This window comes from Prosopis cineraria, unplaced genomic scaffold (genome assembly GCF_029017545.1).
Source record: "Prosopis cineraria cultivar Desert tree isolate PC_DT_omini unplaced genomic scaffold, ASM2901754v1 PC1422, whole genome shotgun sequence".
Taxonomy (NCBI): domain Eukaryota; kingdom Viridiplantae; phylum Streptophyta; class Magnoliopsida; order Fabales; family Fabaceae; genus Prosopis; species Prosopis cineraria.
The window spans coordinates 8,614-25,623 of record NW_026556747.1 but is presented as its reverse complement, the minus strand read 5'-3'; the positions used below and the strand labels follow the sequence as shown (position 1 = coordinate 25,623).

The window sequence follows — 17,010 nt, the reverse complement described above, 5'->3', positions numbered from 1 at the left end:
TTTTATATTATATGTTAATAATGGTATGATAAATTATTTAATTTGTTACATTATTTTATTAAAACATTCAAGCAATATTATTATTAATATACTAAATCATATAATGGATAGATAATTTATCATGAATATGATAATATAAATAAAACGAAACTTATAGATATTTTAAAATGTGAAATTTGTAGAGTAGTAGTATTTGAGAAGGAAAAAAATAAAAAAAATAAAAAAATAGAAAGTAGTAGATGTTTTTTATTTTAAAAAATTAGACTCCGATCTCTGGGAATCTGACACTAAGGCAATGCTAAAAGACTTGTGGCTGGGAACATCACGACATGCAAGCTGTTGATCTGTGTGTGGGCTGAATTTTGAGGTATGTGAATACGACAAAGTAATGTTCATAATATTTCATAAATGTTAAATTAAATATTTTTAATATGGTGTTTTGGTGCCTGCAAAACGAAAATAAGGTAAAATAGTGATAGTAGGAATAATAATGGTGCGTAGAAGAGAGGCACAGGCGAATTTAAAAAAGAGAACGTGGCAAACAGAGAGACAAAGTAAGCAAATGTTGGATTTTGGGTGTATGCCACGTGGAGCCTTGCCTTGTCCCTTTCATTCCCAAGGTCGCATCCCTTCATTTCAACAAATTCTCCCAAATTAAAATATTTTTAATTAGTCGTTGCTTGTGAGTCTACCATTCAACACTACGCCATGTTCTGTTCTGTGGTTCAATTCTGTTAATCCAGACTTTGATAAGGTTATTTCAGTTGGTAAAAATATCCTATTCAATCTTTGTTATAGTGCCATTATAATTGACACACTTTCTTCGATGCTTAATTTAAAAAAATTAATCAGCTTCATACTTTTTAAAAATTATAATTATATCTTTAAATTTATTAGAAAATATATAATTTTCTTATTTTACCCCTATTTATAATTAATAACAATTACGAAATTCAAAATATAATAAATGAGGGTAAAACTGGAAGGAAAAAAATAATTACTCTAGCTTTATCTTCTACTAAGAATTAAAAATTTCAAAATTTGTTTTATACGAAGGACATGAGAAGCATATAAATAAGCTTCATATGTCATATGGGTTTCATCCCACTCCTATTTATCTATCTCTTTGTAGCATTATGAGGCTGCAATTGAGATTATTTTTAAGTAATTACGAATGTTTTCATATATTTTTCTCATATAAAACTTAAATGTAATTTTTTTTTTCACAAAAGAATTGAACTTTAGTCAAAGTTAACTTGGTTGATTAAAAAGAAGAATCAAATGAAAGATTTAAGGGGACAAGAATAATGGATAAGTTGATAGAACGAGTCAAATAATTGTGGGATAGCACACCGTTCCTTGTTCCAATAGAAAGACCGCCAACAATATTCTAAAACATCTTCTTCAATAATTGGAACCATCTGTGCTGGCTGGATCTGCTTGTAGGCCAGATCCTTCTACAGTTCTAGTAAATTGTAAATGGAAAAAATCGAAGATAAATTTTGAAAAATTCTTAAGGTGGGTCATGTCATTTATAATTTATTTAATAATAATATAACAATCAAATAATATTAAATATAAATTAATTATGACATTATGATAGTGAAGCAAGAAAATTTGAAAAATTAAAGACATGTTTGATTGCTCGAAAGAAAAAAATAAAATAGATTAAAAAAATAAAGATAAAAATAAAATGATCTAAAAGAATAGTAAACTACATTCATAAAGAAAGGAGATGGTTTAGTTTTATGGGATTGAAGATCATGATTTATGAAATTTTTAAAGAGTGTAATGATTTTTACATTTATAGTATATATTAATGAGTTTTATCATACTTATCAAAAGGATTAATAATTATTTAGTTTATTTTTATGTTAATTTTTGAATTCATTTCATTCCATTTATTTCTAGTACCCAAAATGTGACCTAAATATTCATTCTATTTTCATAATAAAACCAATTAAAATAATATAACACACTCTATCTATACAAAAATTTTTCAAAATCTAAATAAATAATTGAACTTAAAAATTGTTACTCTTTTTTATTGGAAAGATAAATACTTTCTCCGTAAAAAATGTAAGGTATTTTAAGAGGTTTGAATATTTAAAAATATAAAATATTTTTTATTTCTAAAGGTATAGTTATTATTTTTTTAAAAAATACTTTTATTAAATAAAGTACTTTATATTTATTTTAAAATAAAATATTTTATTAAATAAAAATAAATATAAAAATATAAGGTTAATTATAAAATAAATAATTATTTTATTGAAAGATGTTATTTGATTAAAAATATTTTTAATTTTTTTATCTGAAGGAATATCTAAATAGCCACTCAATGATTCGGATGAATCAAATGGGTCCCGCATTCTTACTACGTGGTACTACTGTTCTCGACCACGTCCTCTAATTCCAGCTCAAGATTCACCCAATTATTCGACTCTCCCCAACCAGAAAAAACCAATTATTCATTTGCTTCCAAAATCCCCTCCCAATAAGCTTGGGCCCCATACCTTAAGGGGCACCTAGGGCACAACCCTGAACAAATGGATCCCACCCTGAGCCCTCTCTTAAAGACACCCCACCCTTCTCATCCAATTAAAGTCCTCCACGTGTCAATGTTACCACGTGGCCTCGCTCCTATTTATACTCGCCAAAATGGAAACGGCAGAAACAGAGCAAAAGCAAACATCACTACAAGTTACGAGCAGAAACTACAATAATGGGAGCACCTTCGGTTATCTTACGAAGCCTCTCTTTGCGGCGGATGATTCAGCCGCGAGCTCCGCCTTCCATGGTGGCTCCGTTGCCTGAGAAAAGCCGCTTCGATGAACGACTCACGGCGGAGCTAGACACTCTCCGGCCGCCGCAACAAGGCAGCGCTGGATTGATTCGATTTCTCGACGCTTCCATCGCTGCTCAGAAGATTGCTTTGGGAATGTTGGTGAATATTCCTTACAGAGATGATACCGATCGTGGAGCTCTCGAGCATTACCTCGAGACCAACGTTGAAATTCTCGATTCCTGTAATCACTTATCGGACAAAATCGAGATCGTCAAGAAGTATTTGGATTCGTTGAGAGTGGTCCTGCGTTTCGTCGATGGAAGCTTCAGCTCCAGAATGCGCGCGATGGAGCATCTGGAGTCAATTCGAGGTATAGAAAGGAAATGCAAATCCGTGAGCAAGCGTAATGGCTTGAGAAGAATCCTGAGGCAAAAGCTAGGTCACTATGAATCCGAGCTCGGGGAGATTATGAACGGTTCTAAGGCCATGGCTTTGATGGCTTGTGAATTTCTCGAGGTTGGATTGTCGTTTGATTCAAAACGCAGAATCCCTACAATCACAGAGTCTCAGAGATCAAGGAGTTCGTCTTCCTGGTTGAGAATGTTGCTGGAATTGGTGAACCAAGAAGAAGGAAGCGAAGAGACGCAGAGAAGAAGGTGTGTATCACACTTGATCATGGAAGATTTGAGAGAGACAGTGAGATCGGTTAGGGATTTGGAGGAAGTGATGAAGGGGAAGAGAGAAAGAGAGGTGAAATCTGCAGTTGAGGGATTGAAGAGAAAGTGCAGAGGATTGGAGGATGAGATTGAGATTGTAGAAGAAAGAGTGAAGGATTTGTATAAAAGCTTGATTGATGTTAGAATGGCCGTGTTGGGGATTTTATCGCAGGCCTAGAAGCAAAAATTTGTTGTATCAGATTGATTAGATAGTAGGAAGATTGATTTTAGGGAACTCAGTGTAGCTTCTCTAGATGTAAAGCACTAATCTTAGTTAACCCCTTCATTTTGCAATTCTTGGGTTTTCATTATGAAAAAATCATTTCATGCATGTATTTTAATTTTTATGGTTAGGTTTATTAATTAAAATTTAAAAATCAAGATGTGTCTAAACTCTAACCCTATGCTTGGTTGGAGGGGAGACTAAATTTTAATGAGTTCAATTTTTTTTAAAAAAATTAAATAATGAGATTGTAAAATATTAATATAGAAAAGATATAAAAAAAAAAGACTTAAATTTTTCAACCCTATGTATGTATGTATGTATGGAATTCATTAAAATCTCACATTATTTCTGCTTTTCTCCATTCTAACAAAACAGACCATAAAGTGAGGTTAGCCAAAATAAAGTAAAATATGACCCACTGTACAAGAATGCATGTGACATTGTATTTTCTGCATTTTCATCTTTGCTCCCTCTTCAAAGCTCATGTAAATCATTATTCCTTTTGTTTAAAAAATTATAAAATATTTTTAACTAAATCTCACTTCTAATAAATTAGTTAATTATTTTTAAATAGATTAATGAGCATCCTAAATTATAAACTATTACATGAATAACATTTTGAACCCTAAGTCTTGAAACATATAAAAATTAATTTTAATTTTTAAATTTTAAGTACTTGAAATCTTATTATTAAATTGAAGAAAATGACAATTATTTTTATAGTTGTGTGGCCCAATTACATGTTTATGTGGTACCTATCTTGACGTTAAAAAATAACAACCATTTTTTTAAACTTAATGATAGGGTTTTAGAATCATAATTTAAAAGTTGAGAAGAATTTTTGTACATTTTAAAAGTTTAAAATTAGGATACTATTTACGTAATAATTTAGAGTCTAGAATGCTCATTAATCATTTTTAAATTAATATTATTTTTTCATATTTATTTTTATTTTATAGGGTTTTTACTTGAAAATAAATATAAAATAATTTATTTATTAAAAATATTTAAAAATAAAACACATTAATTATAGCTTAAAACACCTAAATCTTGTTTGATAGGAAGGAATAAAAGAGTGAGATTGAAATTGGGACCGCCTAATATCAAGTTTTTGTGTTTGATATAAACGAAAATTTTAATACCAGGACCCCATGGTGCTGCAAAAACAACCCGGGGACTGAATTTTTTTAAGACCAAAATAGCCTTGGTTCGTGCGACACAGATCATCATTTCAGGTCAGCGCATCTTCTTCTTTTCAGGGCGTTGGCAAGCTCCCCATCTTCTTTGGTTCATCTTCTTTGTTTTCTCTTTCCAGATCCACAAACTCAACCTCCCCATCTTCTTTGGTTCATCTTCTTCAACGGACCATGCGGCAGCAGCACGATGATTTCAGTTCCAGGCCTGGACAAAGCATGGACTTGCTGTGTTTGCTCAAGATCGTCGTTCCCACAGCCGCCGAACCCACATCCACAACTTAGCTTGCTGCGTTTGCTCCGTTCCAAGTCGTCGGTTGTTGCTTTTGATTTCTTCTAATGGGTTCCCATTTTCTGATTTTGGCCCACAAGTTTGAATCCATGGCTTTGATTTTCTTCCCATGGGTTTCCATTTTTTATTTCAGCCGATCCTCTTTTCCGGGTTGAGCACAGCTGTGATGGGAAGAAGCCAAGGGCATTTGGGTCTTTTTGGTTGACTTTTGTTGATCAGAGACTTGTTCTTTTCGTTAATTCCATCATTCCATGCCATATCAAATATAATTTTAAAGTTTATTCCCACTATTATTTTCATATCCGATCTCATTACCTATCCCATTCATAATCCCATAAAGCTTAATTTTTCATGTCAAACAGATCTAAGGTTCCATTTGCTTACTTGTAAAAAATTACATGAAATAAATTAAAAAATAAATATAAAAATAAATTAAATTATTATTCCTCTCATGATAAATATTATGAATCTTTTTGATTAAAAAATGAATGAATCTAAAAGCATTATGATAAGTATTATGAATTCTTTTATTTTTACCTTTATTTCTTTGGCATTTATTGAAGTATATTACTTTTTTTTTTCCATCCAACCCTTCAAAAAGATGTCAGAAAAAGTATCATGAATCTAAATTTCAAATGTAATAAAAGGAACTTCTGTTCAAAAAAAATTGTAATAAAAGGAACTTCCTTTAAGGGAGTAAGGAAGGAGGAAGTTTGACAATAAATTTATTATTTTTAAAGGTTATCAGGATGTTAATAATGATCTAAAATAGAAGAGATGCATTTATAAGTTCATAAATATCATTTCCCGACCATGAAGATCCAATTGAAAATTTCAAAAACCTTTTTTTTTTTTTTGCTTTTGATACACATAAAACATAAACACATTTTAAAACCTTGTAAAACTATGGGAATCTACATGCAATCTTTGAAGAATTTCAAACTGATTTTAATTGAAAAAACAATTATTAGCACTTTGCAACCTTCAAAACTTGGCCAGTTTGATTAAACATTGATATTCATGCGCCTTTCTTTTATTTCCACTTTAGCAAAGGCATTGCTTCCACAATTTCAAGATGTTAACTCAGTGCACCAATAATTTTTACAAGGTGGAAGCAGCTTTTTTTCAAACTCTAAACACAAATACATTACATTCATTTTCAGTTTGAAAAAAGTTGTTTATTAATATCCCATTTATTTAAGATTAAAAAATAAATAATTTTTAAATAATTTAGAGATCTTATAAAAAGAGATTTATTTTGTAGAAATTTTATAAAAAGCAGACATGATTTTATATTTAGTTATAATAATAAAAAACTAATTATTAATTAGTCATTTTTAAATTTTATGATATCTTCCTTGATTTTTGTTTTATAAAAATAATTATTATTATACTATTTTAAAATTTTATGATATCTTCACGTATCCTACCTTTTAAAATACTATTTCTCATCTATCACATTATATTATTTTCATAAGCTACTTTGAAATAATAAAAAATCTGCTTTTTATTGAATTTTGATTATTTTCAAAAATTTAAACAAATATTAAAAAAACTCTAAAAAAATCACAAATTTTCATGAAATAAGCTAAAACAAGCCAACCCTAAAAGTCCATTTATCAAAAGTTAATTTGATAAAAAAATAGTTATTCTAATACTTCATCTATTTAAAAATATAAGGTATTTTAACTGAATCTTATTCTTTAATAAAGTAGTTACCTATTTTTAAATTAACCCTATATTTTCATATTTACTTCTATTAAACATACTACAATAAATATAAAGTTATTATCAATAAGGGCATTTAAAAAAAAATAATAATTATACCTCGAAAGACTAAAAATGCCTTATATCTTTGAACATTTAATTTTTTTTAAAAATATCTTATATTTTTGAACGAAGGGAGTAGGATTTATGTCTGAATGCATTTTATAAAAATGAGTTTGGTAAATTAAAAATTATTTAAAAAAATAAATGTATCAACTTTTTTTGGTTGCCCACGGCTCATGTTAAAGGTAATCTTATTCGAGTTATTATCAGGTATTAAATGTAGGCAACTCTTTTAATAAAAATTTAAACATTAGTTTACCCTATTGTAAGAAACTATTTCTTTTTGCTAAAGCCTGTTCCATTAGTAATAAATCAACTTTTACCATTAGAAAGTAATGGAAAGTTGTTCAAAAGCCAAAAATATTTTTTTTTATAATTAAGCAAATTTTCTTTTGGTTACAGATAATTAAGCAAATTTAATTAAGAAGAAATAGTCTTTACACACACTAGCCGAAAGTAACTTTTGAAAAGTCTATCAATAGAACAAAGATTTCCTTCTGAAGTAAAAAATTATTACAAAAGAACCTTCTGAATTTTTTTTTTTTGGGGGGGGGGGGGGAGATATCTACACAAATTTCCCCCAAAGCCATGTCATTTGTTTAGAAAAGATTTCGGCCTTAAAACCAGCAATCACATGTTCATGTGTGTGAGTGTTTTAACTTGATTGTATAAATAATAATAATAATAATAATAAATAAATAAATGCACAACCCCGGGTAAAAAGAAATCATTAGAAAATAATAATGCAACACTCAAAATAATAATAATAATAATAATAATGCTACTTCCATGAAAGGCTAACATCGATATCATCATGTTGAAGCGAAGCAGTACCAAAAATTCAAGATCTGCGGAAAGAGGCAAAGTATCTGTGTCCCCACAACTCGAAAAAAGAAAAAGAAAAAACCTATCGTCCACAAAAAAAAAAAAAAGATAAATAAAAGAACTAGTGAATTGACAAGAAGTGCACACGGGCAAGCGCATACTCATTCCCTGCAATCCAAACACCAGTTTGAGACCATTGCACATCTTCCCAGCCCAGATTTTCCTCTAGCACCTGATCCCAAATGTTAAAAGTTAATGCTCTCAATGAAACCAAATCAAATCCTTCATGCGTATACATTAGAAAAAAAAGAATGACACATGATAACAATTGTACGTAGAGCGTATGTTTTATCCTTATATTTATTTTCTCCTCTTCTATTATCTCTTTCTGAAAGTAATCACCCCATCAATGTGAAAGATTCAGATTACAATGAAACAGCACCTATGTGCATTTCTTGCCTTAAACCTTGTGATTATGAAAAAGAAGAGAGAGAGAGAATGGGAGAAGGAAGAGGCCATGGAGAGAGAAAAGAAAACAAAAGGATCATGCAAAGGGCTTGCAAACATTCAAAGTTTCAAACAAATAACAAAAGAAGATACCCACAACTTCTAAAAGAAAATTTACAGAGATATTATTCATAAGCAAGTGAAAAATTCATGTGAGTGATCAGAAAGTACCTCCACATAGTCAAGGGGCAGAGGTATGCCAATTGTAAGCATCGTTTTCTGGGGCAGAGGCGTTTTGCAACGAGACCAGCGAAAGACATCGATCGTAACATTATTACAATCAGATTTTCCACCTTTTGCAGAATGCGAGTGGTGATTTTGAGACTTCTCTAAATCTGGGTCATGCATTCGAGCTGGTGGCATGGACTTCCTCTTCTTCTCTCCAGTAAAACATAGCTCATATCTGCAAGTCCCCCCATATATTACAAAATGTCCTCTAGGAATCCTAAATTCACCAAGACCCCAGACTACATGATAAAAGAAACTGACCCTTTACATTCAAATACCAAAGAGTTACAAAGAAGCAACGCCGGATAATTGTTAGCAAAGGAAACTTACTTCCTCAAATAACTCCATTTTTTTTCTCAAATGGCTAATTAGAAAGAATTTGAGGATTGAAACTTATTTGGTTATAAAATGCAGCTCCACACCAAAAAAGAAAAGGATCAGAATGAAGCCTGTTACACAATTAACATACAGATCACTTGCGTTGAACTACTGTGCAAAAAAAAAAAAAAAACCTGCATGAATGGTTCTCCAAATACAAAACTTCTCCTTTCTTCAAGCGAGCAGATGTGAAGAGTGGTTTTTTAAGGCCCTTGTCAGCGACGATGCTTATACTGTACTTGATCCTGGTAAAATATTTTTATCATGAATGTGCTACAAGTTTTTGTCTAGTATCTAATTTAGGAAGAGTAAGAAAATGTTGTAACCCAATACAGACATATTTTAAATTAAAGCTAGCATACCAAGGCTCATTGCAGAGATTGTACTGAATAGTGACTTCTCGTACTAATTTTTGCTGCCGCAATGCATTCTGTTTGTAATGCAGACCACCATGTAGAATAATAAATTAGGATGTCAACATAGATAATCTATGTATGCGTTACTAAGTTACTCAAGAACGTGAAAAACTTGTAAAACCAGGAAAAGTATTCCTTTTTTTTTTTTTTAAATATCTCTTTCCCCTACTTGTTCTCATGCCAAGATTGCAGTTTTCCATCTGGACATCAAAAGCATTCAGCAAAGAAAGAAAATTTTATGAATTATAGAGAATAAAAAAATTCATAGAGAAATGAATTTATTAAAGACGAGAAGAACAATACAAACATGTGGGCATGCCCTCCAAAAAATATAAACTTTACATTTTCTTTCCAGATAAAAAAATATATTAATTAGATTTTTTTTAAAAGAAGGCCACAGATAAACTGTGCCAAAAGACAACTTATGTCATGTCAATGTACAAAAAATTTCTATAACCAGCTGGAGAGATATAAAAAATATGAACATTTAGATTATCGATAGAAGCTTGGTGAGCCATCATTTCGTGCATTTATTTGCCATATTAATTAGATTTTGAGTGCAAAAGGTTTTAGTCACGAGATGTGGGACAAACCGAAGCTGCAGCTCTGGTAGTTATTGTCCTCTCAACAGTCACTGGAGCAAGGGTGGGCTCTACAGTTGATGTGTGAGCAAGGCAAGGTTCAAGATCTACAGTTCCACCTTCTTTCTGAATAAAAGGGCAACGAAACCAGTAAACAAGAATAAGGTTATATACATAAGGACATGAGCAATTGTGCAAACACAGGTGTTACTATGTAAATGTGAAGAGGCAGAGTCATTCCAAGAACTAACACCCCTTCCTTTCAAAGATAATCTTAGAAAGTAGTTAACATGCTATGAAAATCGTAACAAAAGCATGCCTATGGAAACAACACAGCCATCTCCCACAAATGAGAGATACCAAAAGGAATCAGAGGACAGTATATTTGAAAATGGAACATAATAAACTTAGTTATGTGACATGCATCAAAAGTAAACAAGGACGTAATGAAGGGATCATATTAATTCAGGGCAATAATAAGCATACTTTCCAGAGATTTTGTTATTACCTTCACAATGCAACATCGTTCAACTTGATAACTACAATCAATTGTTGCACACCAGATACGGGAACGGACATTGTTTCTCAGAGTAGAAGTATAACCTAATACAAGATAAACTTAGAATCTCCAGATTATCGACAAAATCCTTCAAAATTTGACAGAAAATAGCAATATTAACTGAAAAAGAGGAAGGGAAACCAACATCACTGCAGCTGACTTCCCCCCTGAATCACAGATAAATATTTCAAGTTTTCTAATTAATCATGTTGGTAAACTAACGTCCAACAAAAGGCTTGGCGGTCATTACAGTGAGCTACAGAGAAAATGCCTTTCACTGCCTTTTGTACAGGCAGTAGTTCTCAGTTGTTATTTTTGGAACAGTAGCTCTCAGTTCTGAATAGCTAACTGCCTTCCCACAAAAGCCCATGCCAAATATTTGATTCAATAGATATATAAATGGTTATGTTTCCTAATAGGGGTCGTTATATTGTTAAAGCAATTTATGTCATTTTAATTTTTTAATTGGGCAAGTTCTGAAGGTGTGCTCAGACATGTAATGACAAGTAGCTTTATTTGAGTAATATTTGTAGGCACTAAATGCGATCATCTTAGTGAGCATACAAGAATTAAATGTATAAGTTGCTCGAGAAAATTCAGAGCTTGAACTTGAGATTTAAACGATAAGTTTTTCAGCTGTGTTCTGACATTTTCTCCCTCTTGTTTTTATTTTCTGTTGCCGCATAATTCACAGGTAATGTTTAGAATGAGAACCACAAGTTCAACTGAAATATTTGTTACATGCATCATATAACGAACTATATGATGTTATACACAAGAATTGCTCTCAATAGCTCAAGGCCTAGAGAACTTAAAATGTAAATGGTCACCATTTAAAAAGCACTTTCCTACCAAACAATGTTGACTATATTAAAGGCCATAATAAAGCTATGCATTGGCCTTCACTTTCAAAGCTTATGCTCAAGGAAAAAACAAGATCTCTAAGATGGTATTAGAACCTCTATAATCAAGTGGCAAGGAGTTTGATCCTCCCACCCTCATTCTTTCTGATTAAATGAAATTCCTGCACAAAGGTTTGTGAGCCTATGCTTTTTCCACACTTCAAAGCCAAAGCGTTTTCATGAAAGGGAGCATGTTAGAGATAATAAATATATTCATAGACTTTCACATTAATAAAATGAATTGGTCCTTGACAACAATGAAAGTAATTTTATCCATGTTCTTCATGTAATTTGGCCAAAAAAATTTTTTATAAAAAATATATATATGTAAAAATTTTCTACAGTTAAAAACATTAAACACTTTCCTGAATGATCTGGCCAAAAACCAAACTACTTGCAATACAACAACAACAACAACAACAACAACAAGCCTTTATCCCACTAGGTGGGGTCGGCTACATGGATTGCAAGACGCCATTGTGCTCTATCATTTATTAAGCTTTTAGAAATATTATTTCAAAAAATGCAGAAGTTTTGCAACATAGCAAAACAGACCCTCAAAAGCATTTAGATGTTATCATAGACAACAGTGACAAAATCTGATGTTGTTAATGAATCAACATCTTTCTGATATTCATAAAAATCAAGGCAGGGAAGTACATTCTTGTGGAGGAAGCACCCGAACGGTTGCACACAGCTCTTGTATGGTTGTAGGAGGCTGAGAAGCTGATGGTTGACAGTAACCTGTATGCATGAGAACTGCGCAACAAAATTGCCCCATCAAATACTAATTTCAACTACATTGCCTGGATAATTTTCAATCAAAAGATAACTGCATCCTTTTTGTAATAGGTAACAGCACATACCAGCAACAAGATCTGAGTCATATGTGTACACATCAGTCCCCCATAGCTGGCTCCCTCTGACCTGAACAAAATAATCTAAACTCAATATGAAAAAAAATCAAATCATAACAAATTTTCAAATAGATATTAAAACCCAAAAAAAAAAAACATTCATCAATATTACAATACTCCATATCAGTTTAATCATACTTGGCGATTGGTAGCAGTGACATGCTCTGGTGGTATCCGTATTTCAAGAGTGGGGCCTTTCTTTGAACCTTCACCACTTTTTTCTGTTTGAGATAATTCATATTCCTTCCACAATTTTATCAATTCTTGCATGCATTCCCCGACTTTATAAACAGGCAATTCTGCATTTCCTGAAATGAGAGAAACTTCTATATGATGAATATGCAAACAAATATTAGCAGCGGCAATCTTTTCCATTCAATAAGCATTAACAATCGACTGAACATGAGATAGCAGTAGCCCATCACACAACAGTAAAGGGACAAGCAAGGGAGATCAGTGAATAAAGGGAGAAAAATAGAATCCAAAATGTACAGTAATATGTTAACTACAGAAAGTTCTGCAGAAACATTAAATAACAATGCAACATGTTCGGTGATCTAGAACAAACCAACAACTTTGCCAATGGAACAAAACATGACAGCATACCATGAGACCTGCAAAATAAATGAATCAGATAGTCACTACCAAAATGAAAGAAAATAGAGCAATAGGAAGGATTCCATCAAATCCATTCAGGACACTAATTCAAAACCCCAAAGAGTAAGACTCAATTAAACAAGAGATACAAGACAGCATTGATATTTACATCATAGAAAAGTAGCAAAAGGACATAGGGGTGAAAAAAGGAATGAAAGGGAAAAAGAGAAGTAGAGGAATAAAAGAAACCATTTGATGAGAGAAAAGGACGAAATCAAAACAAGGCTCTTGTCTAAGCTCAAGAGTAGCAGCATTTAGATCTAATCATTGTCTTCTTCAAGACAAGGTTCTCAAAGTTTAAGAACAACTATTACATCAAGCCATCAACAACTTAGATATCCAATAAGGCATTAAAGATAAGAAAACTAAAATAGAAATTATAGATCATAAGCTTATTTTTCCGAAGATTCAATATATAACATAAAAATAGAGAAAGAAGCACTACCACATAATTTTTCTTTTGATTCATAGCATCTAGGAATATTCTGATAAGTTCTTAGTTCAAGGTTTTATATTTGAGGATTTTGAGATGTTCACTAACAAAGTCAGTTATTAGCATCGGTATCCCTATAAATTTCAGAGTTCGAGCGCAAAGAGCCCATGCTATCAGTTTTGAATGTTATAGAAGTAAAATATTTTCAACTACTTGAAGGCAGACATTACTATCCACCCAACTGCAGTAAGAAGTGGGGATTGGGAAATTGCAAAACAAAATTCAATGGTTATAAATTTTAAAAAATTATGAAGCTTCAGCATTCATAAATCACAGTCTCATATACATGCACTAAATTATTTGCTTACAAAGATTAAGAGAAAATTATCAAGGAAACAGAAGAATAAATATCAGAAAATAAACTTTACAAACAGTTAGGGGGAATATACCCTTCATTGTCTTGAGCAGGGGATCTGAAATGAGGCCCACAATTAGCCACTTGTGGGCTATCCCTAGATCTTTTCACTCTCTTCCGATGCTGAACACCATGATTATAGACTTCCTTCCCATTCTCAGCTGCCCCTTCCCTATCAGCACTTCCCTCTTCAGGTTCCTTGTCAAAGCTCCTACTGCGCTTATCAGGCCTGTCTCCTAAATCAGAATTATTTTCTTTCCTCCTCTCTGTGGGTTCCCTGTCAATATTTCTCCAACTGTCATGATCTTTTGGTTTCTTCTGTTCTGGCAATACCTTGTCTTGCTCTGGAATTTTGACCGATGCATTACCAAGCTCTTTCTCATTATTTTGAACTTTTCCAATTTCATTACATAAGCCCCCCTTGATATGATCCTTTCCTCTCTCTTTTGAATTCTCTTTCTCTTTTGGAAGATCTCTTTCCACTGCCTCCAACCTTTGTACATCACTTCTTTGTTTTGCCTTTTCACGCCAATCCTGATGCATTACATCCTTTCCTTTTCTATCCTTCTCTTTAGATCTATCTTCACTTTTTAAATCTTTGTTCTCCCCAACAGCCACAAAAGTTTCCATGCAATTCTTCTCCTCTGCAGTTGAACCCTCCTTTCCAGCCTCAATAGGGCCTTTTGTATTCCCATTTGATACATATCTGGTGTCCAAACCTCCACTGGGAGCATCAGAGTATCCTTTTCCCCTATGGCGCTCTTTTGATTCTTTCCAATCCAACTGACTGCTTGACACACTATAACCATCCCTTTCTGTCTTAATATCACCTTTCAAGTCATGATGAACATCCCTATCATATCTGACATCTTTCTTGTCATCTCCTCTACCTTTAACATGCACATCCTTCTCATTCTTAGCAATCTTAGAATCCCTGGTAAGATCACCACGGAGCTCATTCTTCTCTGACTTAATGTCACAGTTCAAAAACTGGAGATCTCTACTATCTTTAGAATCCCTTAATTCTACCCTGTTTTCAGTACCAACAGGATTATTTAAATGTGAATCGTTAGAAGATGATGGCACCTGATGTACTGAATGAAGAGGATATCGTCTATCTGCATCATGAGATACATAATATTGTGTCTTTGCCACACAGGAGTCTTGAACTATTTGAATGTGATTTTCATTTGAAGCCGATAATGACAATTTAGAATAAGTAACAGCATCTTCACGAGGATGATTAGAAGATGACCGAACAGCCTCTTCCTGAGATCTCTTCAACATACTACTCATAATGAAAATAAATCCAGTCGAAAAATATCATCAGAAAGTAGTCACGCAGCCAAAATAATACCAATTTCTATCTATAGCCTGCTTGTCATATAACCGCTGGTACGTACAACCTGACAAAAATTGTAAAACTAAATGAGGCTGCAATAAATTTGCATGCCAAAACAGTTTCCATGAGTATTCGCTGCCACTCAATAAGAAAACACTAACAAGCATTTAAACAGATTCAATCGCATGACAAAAGGTGAACTCCTAGAAACCTATGGAAGCAATCATTAGACACCGCAACTTACTTGTAGTATGAATGACAATTGGGCAAGACAGGAACAGAATGAATCATATAACTCAAAATAACCAATTTTCTCTTTGGATCGAGAATATATTGACAGATATTCAACCACAATGCACCCACACGAAAATAAGTTGAAGAAGCATAGAAGGAAACAGCTGCTTTTTATCGTCAAACCCAATTAAACTTATTAGATAAAATACGAGTACAGAGGAAAACAATGACAAAAACATGACAAGGGTCAACCACAAAACGGGGGAAGAAACAGTATTTTAAAAAAAAAATTAAATAGAATTATAATTGACAAATATCCAATCTCAATGCACATCCAATTGAACCTTCTCAACTGAAAAAAGAGAGACAGAGATTAAAAGATTAGCAAAAGAAATGAAAAGAACCAAGACCAAAACCGAAGAACAAACAGCATTTAAGAACAAAAGTTATTAGTGAATTGGAATACCGTGTGATATCCCAAGAATCACTGATCAAAACACTAGATAAAGCCAAGTGAGAATCTTTCCCTTCCAAGATTGACAAGGCAACACAACATTCCGTTATATTGCTAGTTTTCCACAAAAACAAACCAACATCAAGATTTGCACAGTGGACTCAAACAAAACCCTATAAAGCGCACAACAAAGGGAGAACCTCATTCGAACGTAACCAACTTCTCTTTCTCTGCCAATAGGCGCGCCCATATGTCTGAGCGCACACTGATATTGGGAGTATAGTGTGCCTCTGTGCTTCTCAAGGCCAAGACAATTGCGCGCAGCAGCATCTGTAAATTAAATTAAGCTAAGGTGTATTTTTATTGTTGAGCAATTTTCCTAACATGTTAAATTCATAACAATTTTGTTTTTAAAATAATTAAAATATAATATATTTGTCCTTGATATTAAATACTTCAATACTGATTGTTAAAGATACTAACTAAGATTAAGTTTGATGGAAAATGTCAGGTATCATATCAAATGAATTCATATGAATGTGCATTTTTATTATATTTTAATTACTTTAAATGTTAAATTACTATGTCACAAATAGTTTAGGATACTAAGTATTTTTTAAAAATAATTTAAGGACAAAGAGGCATATTAACTTAACTTCATTTAGATAACAAGTGACATTTTTTATAAAACTTAAGTCCTAGTTTATATTTTTAATGGTCAAAGTTAAGGTATTTAATATTTAAGTAAATATATTATGTTTTAATTATCTTAAGAAAAAATTATTGCAACAAATATTTTAAAACATTAGGTACTCATCGGATAATATTTTAAGGCAAAAAATGATCTTAATTTAATTAAATTAGCACCAAAACGATTGCACTCCATCGAAAATTTTCAAAGACTAAAACTAATGACTTTTTCCCCAAATTTTTAGTATATTCTTTTTTAGTTAAAAAATTCTATAATGTAACTTATTATTAATATTATTATTATTATGCGCATAAATGATTAATTGGTGTGATTTATTATAGATTTTAAAATGTATTAGTATTTTGATATATGGGGAGTCATTGATCGTTAATATATATAATAAAATTATCTACGTTTTTTTTTTGC

The 17,010-nt window shown here is 32.1% G+C and overlaps 1 protein-coding gene and 1 long non-coding RNA gene across 2 annotated transcripts; one reads left to right on the top strand and one right to left on the bottom strand.

Annotated features, from left to right (window-relative positions):
- The first annotated feature begins 4,697 nt into the window (after positions 1–4,697).
- Positions 4,698–5,323, top strand: LOC129300087 (uncharacterized). The gene is made up of 2 exons (XR_008590707.1): positions 4,698–4,965; positions 5,046–5,323. It is a non-coding gene; the product is annotated as an uncharacterized LOC129300087 (long non-coding RNA).
- Positions 5,324–7,803: 2,480 nt separating this feature from the next.
- Positions 7,804–16,214, bottom strand: LOC129300089 (uncharacterized). The gene is made up of 12 exons (XM_054938613.1): positions 16,094–16,214; positions 13,898–15,269; positions 12,965–12,972; positions 12,497–12,666; positions 12,308–12,368; positions 12,102–12,200; positions 10,489–10,583; positions 9,993–10,106; positions 9,346–9,413; positions 9,118–9,228; positions 8,549–8,780; positions 7,804–8,102 (listed from the first exon to the last, which is right to left on the bottom strand). The coding sequence occupies exons 2-12, from the start codon at positions 15,157–15,159 to the stop codon at positions 7,992–7,994; spliced, it is 2,331 nt and encodes a 776-aa protein (XP_054794588.1). The 5' UTR covers positions 15,160–15,269; positions 16,094–16,214; the 3' UTR covers positions 7,804–7,991.
- Positions 16,215–17,010: the final 796 nt, after the last annotated feature.